Source organism: Aotus nancymaae, unplaced genomic scaffold (genome assembly GCF_030222135.1).
Source record: "Aotus nancymaae isolate 86718 unplaced genomic scaffold, 86718_ANA_hifiasm-v0.15.2.pri h1tg000057l, whole genome shotgun sequence".
Classification (NCBI taxonomy): Eukaryota; Metazoa; Chordata; class Mammalia; order Primates; family Aotidae; genus Aotus; species Aotus nancymaae.
The window spans coordinates 17,355,593-17,371,715 of NW_026988471.1; the positions used below are offsets into that span (position 1 = coordinate 17,355,593).

A 16,123-nucleotide genomic window follows, 5' to 3' on the forward strand; every position below is an offset into this window, starting at 1 on the left:
GATTCTTCATTGTGTTGATGCTCTTTACCATTTGGTGTGTTTTTGGAGTGGCTGGTACTGGTTGTTCTTTTCTATGTGTAGTTCCTCTTTCAGGAGCTCTTGTAAAGCCGGTCTGGTGGTGATGAAATCTCTGAGAGTACTTGCTTGTTCACAAAGGATTTTATTTTTCCTTCACTTATGAAGCTTAGTTTGGCTGGATATGAAATTCTGGGTTGAAAGTTCTTTTCTTTAAGGATGTTGAATATCAGCCCCCACTCTCTTCTGGCTTGTAGGGTTTCTGCTGAGAGATCTGCTGTGAGTCTGATGGGCTTCCCTTTGTGGATAACCCGACCTTTCTCTCTGGCTGCCCTTAGCACTTTCTCCTTCATTTCAACCCTGGTGAATCTGATGATTATGTGCCTTGGGGTTACTCTTCTAGAGGAATATCTTTGTGGTGTTTTTTGTATTTCCTAGACTTAAATATTGGCCTGTCTTGCTAAGTTGGGGAAGTTTTCCTGGATAATATCCTGAAGAGTATTTTCCAGCTTGGATTCATTCTCTTCGTCACATTCAGGTACACCTATCAAACGTAGATTAGGTCTTTTCACATAGTCCCATATTTCTTGTTGACTCTGTTCATTCCTTTTTACCCTGTTTTCTCTAATCTTGCCATCTCATTTTATTTCATTGAGTTGATCTTCGACCTCTGATATCCTTTCTTCTGCTTGGTCAATTTGGCTGTTGAAACTTGTGCGTGCTTCGTGAAGTTCTCATGTTGTGTTTTTCAGCTCCATCAATTCACTTATATTCCTCTCTAAGTTGTCCATTCTCATTAGCATTTTGTCAAATCTTTTTTCAACGTTCTTAGTTTCTTTTCATTGGGTTAGAACATGTTCTTTTAGCTCACAGAAGTATCTTATTACCCACTTTCTGAAGGCTGATTCTGTCATTTCATCACACTCATTCTCCATCCAGTCTTGTTCCCTTACTGGTGAGGAGTTGTGATCCTTTGTAGGAGGAGAGGTGTTCAGGTTTCGGTGTTTTCATCCATTTTTCACTGGTTTCTTCCCATCTTTGTGGATTTATCCACCTGTCGGCTTTGTAGTTGTTGACTTTCTGATTGGGTCTCTGAATGGACGTTCTGTTTGTTGTTGATGAAGTTATTTCTGTTTCTTAGTTTTCCTTTTAGCTGTCTGGCCTCTGTGCTGTAGGATTGCTGACGTCCACTCCAGGCCCTGCTTGCCTGGGGATCACTTACAGCAGCTGCTGAACAGTAAAGGTTGCTACCAGTTTCTTCTTCTGCTTTTTCCCAGAAGGATACCTGCCAAATGTCAGTCTGAGCTCTCCTTTATGAGGTGACTCTTTGGATATACAGGGGTTGGGAGCTGCTTGAGGAAACAGTCCTTTATATTATCTCAGGTGCTGAGCTGTGAGCCCCGTTGTTCATTCAGAGCTGCTGGGCTGGTAAATTTAAGTCTGCAGCAGCAGAACTCATAAACCCCCCCTTTTTTTCCCCCAGGTGTTCTGTCCCTGGGAGTTAGGGCTTTATGAGTTTCCGCTGTACTGCTGACTTTTTTTTTCTTCAGGGCTGCCCTGCCCACAAAGAGGCAGCCTAGTCACTCTCAGCCTGCAGAGGCTTCGCTGAGCTGCTGTGAGCTCTGCCTAGCTGCCGTGTGAACTTCCCTGCAGTCCTGTTTATATGGGTGTAGTTAGAGCTGCTTCTGCAATGTTGGCCTGCCTGTGTAATCACGGGCTTTCTCTGTAGTGGCGGGTTGCCGCAGCAACAGCAGGCTGCCTCAGAAATGGTGGACGCCCCTCCCCCACAGAGCTGGACCATCCTGGGTTCAGCTGTGCTTGCTGTGAAGCTCTCAACACAGAGCGTTTCCAATTGCTGTTTTTTTGTTTTAGTTTTTGTTTTTGTGGGGGTGGGACCAGCTGGGCCTGATATCCTGGCTCCCTCCCTCAGAGCCTTTTATTTTTTTGTTGAACGGTCGGTCCTCTCCCAGGTGTCCTGGTCGCCCTTTGAATAGGCACCAGGATCTGTGTGATTTCCCATGCGGCGACCCACTGCGCCACTGAAACCGCGGCTCTGAGATTCGTGACGCTTTTTTTGCCCGGGAATCTCCTGGCCTGGCTCCCTGTTTCAGCTCCCCTTGCTGGCTAAGTGGGAACACAGTCCCATTTACTCTGCACCGGGAGCAGCTGCGCTGGGGCACAGGCAAAACAGCCGCGCCGGCCAACACAGCCATGCTGGCGACCCATGGGGCTCCTCCGCCTGTGAATCTCCTGGTCTGTGGGCAATAAAAATACATCTGGAAATGCGGCATCCACTCACCCTCTGCACTTTCACTTGGAGCTGCAATCCTGAGCTGGATCTAACCGGCCATCTTGGAACTCCTCCACAATCTCACAAAATATGTTTTCTAACCACAGTGACCCATGGGTCAAAGATTTCCTCTTTGACCCATGGGTCATTTAGAAGTAGGTTAAGCTTTGTTTCAACAATAGAAAGATATCTGAATAAACTCCAAGTAGATGACAATTAAATAACCTACTTCCAAATGACCCATGGGTCAAAGAGGAAATCACAGAAAAATTTTAAAAATATATTTTGAATTAAATAAAAAAGAATAACATCACCTATCCAAATCTGTAGGCTGCAACTACAGCAGTGTTCAGAGGAAAATTTATAGCATTAAGTGCTCATATTAGAAAAGAAGAGGGGTTTCAAATTAACAATCTCAGCTTCCATATTTAATAACTTCGGAACAGCTGGCTTTGGAAAATTGATTAGCCTCTGGCCAAACTGACTGAGAAAAACAACAACAAAAAAGAAAAGACACGAGTTACTAGTATCAAAAATAAAAGTGGGGACACATCACTAAGGAGCTTACAAAAATAAAAACATAATAATAAAACATTCTAAAAATTTATGTCAATAAATTCAGTGATTTAGATGAACAAATTCCTTGAAAAACACAAGCTCATAAATAGAAGAAAAGAATGAGAAAAGGAAGAAAAAGAAAATTTAAATAGTAGTTTTATAGCTATAAAAATAATTGAATTAGTAGTTAAAAACCTTTCAACATGGAAAACAGTCCAGGCCCAAATGCTTTCGCTGAAAAATTCTACCAAACATTTTAAATAATTTGTATCACATTTTATGAGGTTAGTACTATCCTGTTACTAAAGTTAGATTAAGATCTACAAGAAAAGAAAACTATAGAGCATGAGCATGAAGACATAAATGAATAAATAATACAAAATATTAACAAATTGGATCCAACGATATATGAAAAGGATAATAGCACATGACCAACTTGAATTAATACCAGCAATGCAAAACTGCCTCCGCTTTTACAAATCCATGAATGTAATTTACACATCAACAGACTAAAGGAGAAACCACATGATTTTTCTCAATAGATGCAAATCAAGCATTAGTCAAAATTCAACCTTCATTTATTATAAAATCTCTCAAAAAACTAGAAAGAAGGTAACTCCCTCAACCTGACAAAAGGCATCTAGAAAAGACCTATAGATAACAAGAGTGAAAACTGATGTCTCCCTAAGATCAGGGAACATGGCAAGGGTGTCCACTGTTCCTAACATTGTACTGGACGTACTAGCAAGATAACAAGGCAAGAAATATAAATAACATACATACAGCATGGAAACACAGAAATAAAACTGTCTTTAAACAGTCAACATTACTGTCGACTTAGAAAATCTCAATCTATAAAATTGTTACTAGAACTAATGAGAAAATTAAACAAGGTTGCAGAATACAAAAACCAATTGTGTTTCCACATATTAGCAATAAACAAATAATTGTATAGTAAGGATTTAAAAATACCATTTATGATAGCACCAAAGTATTATAAAATGCATAGTTATAAATAAAGAAATACAATATCTGTGTGCTGAAAAGAATTTAAATGGTCTAAATAAATGAGGAGAGGAGAAATACCATGTCCATGGAGAGAAAGACTCAATATTGTTAAGATATCTATTATCCCAAGATCTAGCTATAAATAAAATAAAAATAAAAATTCTAGCAAATTTTTCCCCCAGAAATAGACAAACTTCTTTATATGTGTGTGTGTGTGTGTGTGTATACACATACACACACACACACACACACTAATTTTAACAAAGTTGAAGTTTGGTCTTAAGAAATACTATAAAGCTACAACAATCAAGACAGTGTAATATTAATAAAAGGATGAATATCTATACTAAAGGAACAAGACAGAAAGTCACCCTTTTCAACAAATAGTGCTGGAACAATTAGGACATCCAGGAAATTAGGATAAGCAGGAAAAATGAACCTCAACTGATACTTTGCACAAATATGATATTGTCTCAAAATAGATCATAACCCTTAGTAAAAAACCTAAAACCATAAATTTCTATTTAAAAATTTAGGAGGTAATCTTTATGGCCTTGGGTTAGGCAAAGATTTCTTATATATGACATTAAAAACACAATTTCTAAGAAAAAGTTGATAAATCTGACTTCATCAAAATTATAAGTTTCTGCTCACTAAAAGGCACTGAAAGTTGTTAGAGGAATGAAAAGACAAGCACAGGCTGAGAGAAAATATTTGTAAAATGCATATCTGATAAAGGATGAGTATCCAAAACATATGAAGAACTCTCAAAAGTTGATGATAACAAACCAAAAATCCAATAAAAACCAGCAAAAGAATTGAACAGGTACTTCAACAAAGAAGATATTTGATAGAAGAAGCACCTGATAAGATGCTCGGTATCATTTGTCATTAAAGAAATGCAAGCTAAAACTACAATGAGATAATTTGTTTTAATAAACACTAAAATTGGTTAAATAAAAATAAAACTACTCAGTGCTACCAAATGCCAGCAACAATGCAAAGCAACAAAACCATACATTGCTTTTAGGAATGCAAAATGTTATAGTCATTTTGGAAAACAATTTGACTGTGTCTCATAAAACATATACTACTTATCACATGACCTAGCAAATCCCACTTCTAGGTATTTAAAAATGAAATGAAATCTTATGTTTACACAGAAATTTGTATTCAAATGTTTAAAAGTAGCTTTATTTATAAATGTCAAAGTCTAGAAATGACCTATCCCTTCAACAGGTAAATGAATAAAGAAAACGTGGTACATCCACAGAATAGGATACTACTCAGCAATAAAAAGGAGCCAACTACTGATACATGCAATTACATGCATTATGCTATAATAAATAAAAGAAGTCACATTGCATCCTGTGCATGATTCCATTTATGTGACACCTAAAAAAGACAAAGCTATGGAGAAAGAAATAAGATTAGTAGTGGTTGATGGGGTCTAGAGATAGGGTACTAGGATGGCTACAAAGGGGCATGAGGAAATTTAGTGATTTTTTTTTTTCTTGAGAGTGAGTTTTGCTCACAGCAACCTCTGCCTCCCGGGTTCAAGCAATTCTCCTACCTCAGCCTCCCTAGTAGCTGGGATTATAGGCATGCACTACCACACACAGCTAATTTTTTGTATTTTTAGTAGAGATGGGATTTCTCTATGTTGGTCAGGCTAGTCTCAAACTCCTGACCTCACATGATCCGCCTGCCTTGGCCTCCCAAAGTGAAAGGATTAGGCGTGAGCCACTGCGCCTGGTGGAATTTAGTGATTTACTGAAATTGTTGAGTATGTATTTTAATGTTAGTGGTTATGTCACAATTATGTATATTTGTCAAAACTCTTAAAAGTATACACTAAAAATGATATATTTTACTATATATAGATATACCTCAAAAATTCTGATTCACATACACACATGTATGCACACACACACACACGGAGACCATTATCCCAGAATGATGAGACAAGAAATAGGGATCAAATCAGGAGATATCAGTTACTTGTCACTGTACTACACTGGAGATTGGAGGCTCATAAACTACATTCAGAGTTGTTAAATTAATCCTCTCCAGCTGTTCCATTTGCTGGTGACTTTCAGACCTTTTACATTTGACAAAACTAAGATATTGTCATGACCAAACCACCACCCCACTAGAAACATACTTGAATATCTTCAGTAGGAGTTGTACCTCTTAGATTTTTTCTCATCAATGGAACCCACCTGGCAAGTCCTTCTGGCCTTTATGGAAAAATCACCTTTTTTACATAAAAATGTCATGTTTTTTAAACTGGCAGAAGGACTGCAGTATAAAAGAAAGCATGCACACTAGAAATTTGTTGAGTATTCCTGCAATAACTAGGATTGGGATTCACAATTTTAATTGTTTAATGGGAGAAAAAGGCAATTTAAGGAGCAAAAATAAGTGAGACTACATAAACTAGAAAGTTCCTGCAAAGCAAAGGAAACAACAGAGTGAAAAGGCAACCTATGGAATGGGAGAAAATACTTGCAAACTCTACATCTGATAAAGGGTTAATTTCCAAAATATATAAGGAATTCTTATAACTCAACAGCAAAATAAAAACCAATTAAACTGATTAAAAATGGGCAAAGGACTTGAATAGACGTTTTTCTAAAGAACACATACAAATGTCAATGGGTATATGAAAAGGCTCTCAACACATTAATCATCAGAGAAATCCAAATAAAAATCACAATCAAGTATCAGCTTTGCCAGTCAGCATGGTTATTATAGAAGACAAAACAAAACAAAGATACCAAATGTTGGGGAGAATGTAGAGAATTTGGAACCCTTATACACTGTGGACAGAAATGTAAAATGGTGTAGCCTCTATGGAAAACAGAATGGAAGTTTTTCAAAAAACTAAAAATAGAACAACTACCAAATGATTCAGTAATTCCACTGTTAAGTATATATCCAAAAGAAGTGAAAGCAGGATCTCAAAGAGCTTTGTAAATGCCAATGTTTACTGTAGCATTATTCACAGTGGCCAAGATTTGGAAATAACCCAAATGTCAGAAGAGGAATGAATAAAGAAAATGTGGTATAAGATAGAACATATTATTAATTAGCCTTTAAAAAGAAGGAAGTACTACCATTTGTAACAAAATGGATGAGACCTGGAAGATTTGCTAAGATGAATTCAATTCTAGAGATCTGCTGTACAATGTAGTGCCTATAGTTAACAATATGGTATTGTACACTTAAAACCTTGTTAAATGGGTAGATCTTATGCTAAGTATTCTTACCACAAAACAAAAAAAGTTTTAAAGACAAGGGGAAAAGTAAGTTTTTGTGAGTGGTGGATATGTTTATTATCTCATTTGTAGTGACAGTACCATGAGTGTATCTACATATATGTCCAAATTCATCAAAATGTATACATTAAATATGTGCAAATTTTAAAATTAAGTATAACTCAATAAAGCTGAAAAAAAGAACAAGGTACAACATGAAAAAAGAACTGAAAAATGTAAAATCTAAAAGAAATTAGATTATTTACTTCAGATGAGAAAATACTACTTTAACATTTGTCTGGAAGTAATGGTTTCTTTGAAGTATTTTTTGTTTAAGTGTACTTTTTATTAGGGATTTCCACATTTCAATAATGGTTAAAGGCTCTGAATTTCAGCAGAATAGATTGATACAAAATATAACAATTTTGCTTTCAATAGTAAGATTTGTTAATACTGAACTACTTTATAACACTAGGTCAACATTTCCAAAGGAGCTATTTAGAAAGAATATGAAGTTAAACATACACACATACACACACACGAGTTTAAATATTGCTTGCTTTAATGAGAGGTGACAAAGTAGAAAAACTTTCAACTTTCAATTAGTCGATTCATACTTTTATAAATTTTTATAAAAATAACAATATTTAAGTTTATCTTAAGTTCAGGAAGAACTGAGAAAAAGGACAACTAAATTTCTTGGGAAAATTGATAGAATAAAATTGGAAGACCTATCAGTTTAGATTCAGATTAAAGAATATTTTGATGTTTCAGATTTCCTTTTGTTCAAAAGTTATAGGTTCTGTTCATTTTTGACCTTGATTTTAACACTTCAGTTCATGGATGAATTGAAAGGTACTCAACAGCACTAATCCAAAAAAATCTGAATATTTAGTTTAAGTTTGATTACATATTCATAATTTGCACTTGTTTGAGGATCATTATTTAATTCAGGTTCTTAGTTGTGCATATTTTCTCAATTAAGCGATGGCTGTCTTGAGTTTAAAGTCAAGTACAGAGATTCAATAAATGCTTACTCTAACCTATTGGAAATGACCATACTATTCTGAGAATTTATTACGTAGAACTGGCTTATTGATAAGCAGTATTTTCTGTTACTCCCAATTTGGAGGGGGTAGACTTATTACAGGAAGATCATACAAGCATTTCCAATAGGATAGATAAAATAATGTTAAAATTAAAAATAAAGTGTCAGCAGTGAATGCTTTAAATTGAGCAATTCATGAAAGAGAAAGCTCCAAAGATAAGACAGTGAGAAGGAGTGACCTGCCTAAAATAACTTAAACATTATCAGAATGGACCAATATTGATATTTATATATTAGAAAATAAATAAGTACATAAAAATTAATTAGCACTCACTGAACCTACCTGAGCAAGAGGTTTACTTTCACATAATGTATCATACTGGAAGAATTTGTCCATCCCATGCTCTTTGGTAAAATGTTCAGACTCATCAGAGAAGAGGACAGCATCCCCATCAAAGGCCACACGGAGCTGGGTGTCACAGTAAACCATGTCTTTGGCTCCATCAAACATTGTCGCAGAGGCAATACCTGATAGATCGTGGAGACTGATTAATACTCTTCTCAGGTCCATGAGTTATAGTTTCCACCATTAAAAAAAAATTCTCCCAGACCTTATGTTTTCTCTCTAGCTATTACCTGATGGCTCAACTCCTCTTCAAACCACAGATCTCAGAACAGTTGTCTATGCACTGCCTCTGTTTCTATAGGGATGGGAACATGTAAAATGGATTGTAGGACAATTACTAAGGATGTCCATTTCCAGCAAAGTCAAAGCTCTAAAAGACTTAAGTGTTGCCATGTGGAAAAACTTCAGCAGAATATCCAACAAGAACATAAGCCTCATAATCATATGTGAAATTTAATGTAAATAATCATTAGTGTAAACCTCTTTATTAACTAGAGGAATAAAATCAGACTAATACCTTCTTGTATTGCCTCTTGCACTTTTTCAGAATCTGCAGAAACATACAAGTTGGTAAGATATGCCTTCAAATAGCCAATGGGGTTTTTTCCACCGGTCAGACAGAAGCGGTCAATCAGTAAGCCTATTATCAGGCAAGAAAGACTTTGTTATGACAGAGATTAAAGACAAAATGCTATAAATACAAGTAAATGTTATCTTAGAAATAACTGAGTTTATTTGTAAATTCAACTGGCTTTATCTTTGAACCTAAATGAAAGTTACCTTAGAAATAACTGAGTTTATTTGTAAATTCAACTGGCTTTATCTTTGAACCTAAATGAAAGTTACCTTAGAAATAAACTTTTAAAATTATTTTATAGCACCTATATTTAAAATTCCTTAACAATTTCATTTATTTTTTATTTATTTATTTTTGTTGTTGTTGTTTGTTTTTTGAGACAGAGTGCAAATCTCAACTGGAGTGCAGTGGTGCAATCTCAACTCACTGCAACCTCTGCCTCCCAGGTTCAAGTGATTCTTCTGCCTCAGCCTCCTGAGTAACTGGGACTACAGGTGCCTGCCAACATGCCTGGCTAATTTTTAGTAGTGATGGGGTTTCACCACATTGGCCAGGTTGGTCTCCAACTTCTGACCTTGTGATCCACCCACCTCAGCCTCCCAACGTGCTGGGCTTATGGGCATAAGCCACTGCACCTGGCCAACAATTTTATATAATAGTGATTGCATTTGGTACATTATAGTTTATAAGCATAGTATATTCACATAGATATGCCATTTTATTCTCACAAACATACCGAAGATATTATTGTTTTCATTACAGGAAACGGAAGTTAGACATAAAGACTTATCTAACACATCTATGATTTAGATGCATAGAGCAGACTTGAGCCCAAGTGTTTGACTGTTGTCTAGACTAGAACAGGGTGCTTTTTCTTGAACTACAGCCTCCTCACTTACTGAAAAGGCCTATTAAGATATGGCTCTATCTCAAAACCATACAATTACATGGAAAGTAAACAACCTGCTCCTGAATGACTTTTGGGTAAACAACGAAATTAAGGCAGAAATCAAGAAATTATTTGAAGCTAATGATGTTAAAGATACAACATACCAGAATCTCTGGGACATAGCTAAAGCACTGTTAAGAGGAACGTTTATAGCACTAAACACCCTCATCAAAAGATAGAAAGATCACAGATTAACAACATAACATGACACCTAGAGGAACTAGGAAAAAAAAAAGAAAAAAAAGGAAAAAACTAACCCTAGACCTAACAGAAGAAAAGAAGTAACCACAATCAGAGCTGAACTGAATGAAATTGAGATGTGAAAAAATATACAAAAGATCAAGAAAACCAAAAGTTTGTTATTTCAAAGAATTAGTAAGATTGATAGACTGCTAGTTAGACTAATAAAGAAAAAAAGAGAGAAAATCCAAATAAATACAATCAGAAATGATACCAGGGATATTACTATCAACCCCACAGAAATAGTAAAACAAAACAAAAACCCCTCAGAGATTGTTAAAAACACCTCTATGCATAGAACTAGAAAACCCAGAAGAAATAGATAAATTCTTGAAAACATACAATCTCCCAAGATTGAACCGGGAAGAAACTGAAACCCTAAACTGACCAATAACACATTTCTAAATTGAATCAGTAATAAAAAGCCTATCAACCACAAACAGCCCTGGACCAGATGGATCCTCAGCCAAATTCTACCAGATGTATTAGAATAACTGGTTTGAATCCTCCTGAAACTAGTATAAAAAATTATGGAGAAGCGACTTCTCCCTAAGTCATTTTATGAGGTCAACATAACTCTGATACCAAAACCTGGCAGAGACACAAAGTGAAAAGAAAACTGCAGACCAATATCCCTGATGAACACAGATGCAAGAATCCTCAACAAAATACTATCCAGCAGCACATCAAAAAGCTAATCTACCATGATAAAGTAGGCTTTATTCCTAGGATGCATAGTTGCTTCAGCATACACAAATCAATAAATATGATTCATCAAATAAGCAGAACTAAAAATAAAAACTACATGATAATCTCAACAGATGCAAAAAAGGCTGTCAATAAAATTCAACATCCTTTTATGTTAAATCCCACCCCCGAAAAAACTCAGCATTGAAGGAACATGCTTCAAAATAATATGAACTATCTATGACAAACCCAGAGCCAATATCATACTGAATGGGCAAAAACTAGAAGAACTGGAATGAGACAAGGATGCCCACTCTTACCATTTGTATTCGACATACTACTTTAAGTCCTAGCCAGAGCAATCAGGCAAGAGAATGAAAAAAGGCATTCAAATAGAGAGGAAATAAAACTGTCTCTCTTGGCAGATGATATGATTTTTCACCTATAAAATGCCATAGTTTATCCCCCAAAGTTCCTAGATCCGATAAATAACTTGAGCAGTTTCAGGGTACAAAAATTAATGTACAAAATCAGTAGCATTTCTATATACCAACAATGTTGAAGCTAAACACCAAATCATGAATACAATCTTGTTAGCAATCACCACATTCAAAAATAAAATACTTAGAAATACAGCTATCCATGGATTTGAAAAGTCTTTACAAGGATTAAAAACACTACTGAAAGAAATCAAAGACAACACATACAAATGGAGAAACATCCCATGATCATGAATAGGAAGAAACAATATTGTTAAAATGGCCATACTGCCCAAAGCAATTTACAGATTCAATGCTATTCCTATCAAACTACCAATGACATTTTTCACAGAATTAGAAAAAACTCATTGGAAATTCACATGGAATCAAAAAAGAGCTCAAATAGCCAAAGCAAACCTTAGGAAAAAGAACAAAGCTGGAGGCATTACATTACCCAACCTCAAACTATACTATAAAGATACTAAAACAGCATGGTACCATTACAAAAACAGACACATAGACCCATGGAACAGGTTAGAAAACCCATAAATAAAGCCACACACCTACAACCATCAGATCTTCAACAAAGTCAAGAAAAACATGCAATGGGGAAAGGACTTTGTATTCAATAAATGGGGCTGGGATAACTGGCTAGCTATATGCAGAATATTGAAATGGGACCCTTTTCCTTTTACAAGATACAAAATTTAACTCAAGATGGATTAAAGACTTAAATGTGAAACTCAAAACCCAAGCCCTAGAGGAAAACCTAGGAAACACCATTCTGGACAGGCTCTGGGGAAGATTTCATGATGAAAACACCAAAAGCAATTGCAACAAGAAAAAATTGACACATGGGACCTAATTAAACTATAGAGCTTCTGCATAGCAAAAGAAACTATCAACCGAATAAACAGACAGCCTATAGAATGGAAGAAAATATTTGCAAACTATGCATTTAACAAAGGTGTAATATCCAGAATTTGTGAGGTATTTAAACAGATTAACAAGCAGAAACAAACAACGTCATTAAAAAATGGGCAAAGGACATGAATAGACACTTCTCAAAAGAAGACACACATGCAGCTAACAAGCATATGAAGAAATGCTCAACGTAACTAATCATTAGAGAAAATCAAATCAAAACCATAATGAGATTATCATAGCATACCAGTCATAATGGCTATTATTAAAAAGTAAAAAAATAACAGATGCTGGTGAGGTTGTGGTTAAAAAGGAATACTGATATGCTGCTGTTGAGAGTATAATATAGTTCAGCTGCTGTGGAAAGCAGTTTGCAGATTTCTCAAAGAATTTTCAGCAGAACTACCAATCCCATTGCTGGGTATATACCCAAAGGAATATAAATTGTTCTACCGTAAGAATATATGCACACATATGTTCATCACAGGACCATTCATAATAGCAAAGACATGTAATCAACCTAAATGCCCATTGATGATGGACTGGATAAACAAAATGTAGTACATATACCATGGAACACTATACAACCATAAAAAAGAATGGGATATTCTTTTACAGCAACATGGATGGAGCTGGAGGCCATTATCTTAGGTGAATTAATGCAGGAACAGAAAACCACATGTTCTCATTTATAAGTGGGAGCTAAACATTGAATACACATGGACACAAAGAAGGGAGCAATAAACATCAGGGTCTACTTGAGGGTGGATGGTGGGAGGAGGATGAGGACTGAAAAACTACCTATTGGTAATATGCTTATTACCTCAGTGATGAAGAAATCTGCACACCAAATCCCCATGACATGCAATTTAGCCATAAAACAATGAATTATTATCATTGAACATGAATATAACAAATGCTTTTACAAATCATTAACAATTACAAAAACACACTGGGTGTTTGTGAGAGGGTTGTAAAATAGGTACCCTCATCTTCTGTGGGTGAAAGTATACGTTGGTACAAGCTGTCTAGAAAATGATTTGATGATATGCAATATGTATCAAGAGCTTTTTAACAGGTCTGTACCCCTAAGATTCCTTATTTTTTTAAAAAGGAATATTCTGAAATTCTGATAAAGATTTCTATAGAAAGGTCTCAGTTTAGGGTTATTTATAAAAGCAAAACATGTTCAACAATGTGACAGTAGTTATATAAATTACAGGATTATGCATATGCTAAAATATGTACCAATTCAAAGGTTTTTTTTCAAAGATATATGATAAACTGGGTAGCTGTACATGATGTAAAGCAGAATACTGTGTCTAGTTATTTTGTTTATCATCTGCATGGTAAGTAGTAGTAAGTAGTAAGAGTAGGTCAGGTCCATTAACTGTCTTGGTGGAAAAATGCTTTGGTATTAGAAAATGCTCTCACATTTTCACTTATGCCAATATTGGGCATATGTGGCCCAAAAGTCTACTCTACAAATCCTTAAATCATATGCATCTCATGATCCAGAAATTATTTGGTGACACCAAGACTCCAGAAATGATTAAAGCATCATTCCTTTTCTTAAGGAGATCACAGTTCACTGAAGAGCCAGGCATGTTAAACATTTTTTATAATAAAGACCCCAGGAGACAGAGATATGAATTGCTTTCAGTACCCAGAGAAGGAAATAACTAACTCTTCTGGGCCAAAAGATTTTTATTCCATGAACAAGGCTCCATGAGGAGGTTGTACACAACCAGTTCATCAACAGAATTAACAGGTAAATAACTATGATTTCTTATGCTTCTAGCCTTGATGGGTCAGCATGGTGAGGGATAGATAGACCTCAATCACCTACTAAATCAATTAAGACTATGTGTTGCTAAATACTAGCTGTTGTTTACTAGGTGATTGCTATATGCCAGTCATCTATGTTAAATTTTTATTTATGTTCTGTTTTTACTTCATAACCCTATGAAGACTGCACTTTTAAAAGGCTAACATTTTTAGAATGTGTTTCAATGATTTCAGCCTTATAGTTAGAATAACATAAAGTAAAACTTATAACTTATATCTTGATTATTTGCAAATATGCCCAATTTAAACCTTATTTTAACCTCACATACCCATTTAGAAAATAGGCTAATTGTGCCCGAAATAATTCAGGTAGTTCCATAATAGGAAAAGCTGGAACTTTCTCTTAAAGTCCCAGCACACTGATAGAAACACTGGAAAGACTAGAGTCAATCAGATTTTCCATGTAAATGATTTTATGTGTGGGGAGAGAGAGCTGCCGGGGACAATCAGATTTTAAGAGTGGAAAGGAGAAGTGAAAACCTTTAAACCTTTAACACGAATCTGTGGTGAGCAAGAAGTTTGATCACACAGTAAAAGCCTTTGGGTTGACGGCTCCTTGAAGTCAAGTTCAGAAGTGAAAAACATAAAACAGAGAAATATATTGCAGGACCTAGGATTAAGACTTTGAAATTCACACTTGACAAGTTAAGTCCAGAGCTTTGAGCCCAACTCTGTGCTGAAGTTAAAAATGAACATGGCCTCTCTTGTTCTGACATAGGCAAATAAACATTCCTGCCGCAGAAGGGGGTGTCAGTATCAAATACACTGCATTTGGTTAAGCCACAGTTAGCAAAATAACATGGCTTCTCTCTTTCAGAGTGGAGAGCTGGTCTTCCACATGGTATTTATTTTACTTACCATAGTGATTGACGCTGTTTATAAGCCGCACTCCCACTTGGGCATGGTCATTAGTCATCAGTACAATATCAAATAAGTCCTGTTCATCGGGATATAGATCACGGAGTCTAGCATTGACATACTGTAGTGCCTGCAGGTTACAAACATGAATGTGTGTAAAGAGGGGGAGGCAAGGTGGGTTTTTGGAGGCCAGAGAGGAAGCATCTCATCAGGGTCAAATTGTCAGGCTCTGAAGAATCTTCATTGAGAGATTCTGCCTCCTTTAGGACAGACCTATTCCATGCATTTCTGTATTATCAGCCTCTCATACATAGGAACACAGCTAATGTTCACATACATGAGTAATGTTTGTTGAAAATTTTTACAACTTGGATTCACTTGAATTATCTCTGGGGGACAGGTAGACAGCAGGGTCAGGCTAACCCTTTTGTGCTTTATGTTTGATTGATTTTTAAAATCTGCTTTTACCAATCATCTAATGATTTTTTTTTAATTTTGAAAAATATGGACTGCTTTGTGAATTTGCATGTCATCCTTGCCCAGAGGTCATGCAAATTGTCTCTGTTTTGTTCCAGTTTTAGTATATATGCTGTCAAAGAGAGCACTTTGTGTATTAACATGTATCTTTAGACTAAGTTTGTGGTTCCAGTCCATGCTTTTACTGTGTCTCTTAAGTAATTCTACCAACAACTTGTAGAGGTGTCATTTGTTTTTGCATGGTTATGTTATTATTGTGTAATATTTGTATTAAGAAGATCAAAGTTGTAAGTGCTATATATTTCAGTGTAAGTTCAGAGAACCTTACCTTCTCTATTAAAATCACACCCCTAAGTGCCAAGAGCATCTTTATTTTCTTAATATGCTACGTTTGGGGCCAGAACAACCAAAGTGAATTTCATCTCACTGTAATACGGCATTTTATTTCTACTATTCAAGATTATAAACTCATGGCTTCTTAGCACTCCTTCGAGGGAGA

At 35.7% G+C, this 16,123-nt stretch overlaps 1 protein-coding gene, 1 long non-coding RNA gene and 1 other non-coding gene across 8 annotated transcripts in view; 1 reads left to right on the forward strand and 2 right to left on the reverse strand.

Annotated features, from left to right (window-relative positions):
* Nucleotides 1–16,123, forward strand: part of LOC135269656 (uncharacterized) — a 227,175-nt gene that overhangs the window by 15,301 nt on the left and 195,751 nt on the right. The gene's annotated exons all lie outside the window — the stretch shown is intronic.
* The window catches only part of NT5C1B (5'-nucleotidase, cytosolic IB), a 34,565-nt gene that overhangs the window by 12,391 nt on the left and 6,051 nt on the right, over nt 1–16,123 (reverse strand). For all 5 annotated transcript variants that reach the window (XM_012475104.2, XM_012475103.2, XM_012475102.2 and 2 more), the window contains 3 exons: nt 15,148–15,277; nt 9,103–9,225; nt 8,523–8,707 (listed from right to left, as the gene is read on the reverse strand). In XM_012475104.2, the coding sequence (XP_012330527.2) occupies nt 8,523–8,707; nt 9,103–9,225; nt 15,148–15,277 (438 nt within the window). The remainder of the gene's footprint in view (nt 1–8,522; nt 8,708–9,102; nt 9,226–15,147; nt 15,278–16,123) is intronic.
* On the reverse strand, nt 15,646–15,752 carry LOC135269768 (U6 spliceosomal RNA). Its single transcript, XR_010338029.1, has one exon. It is a non-coding gene; the product is annotated as a U6 spliceosomal RNA (small nuclear RNA).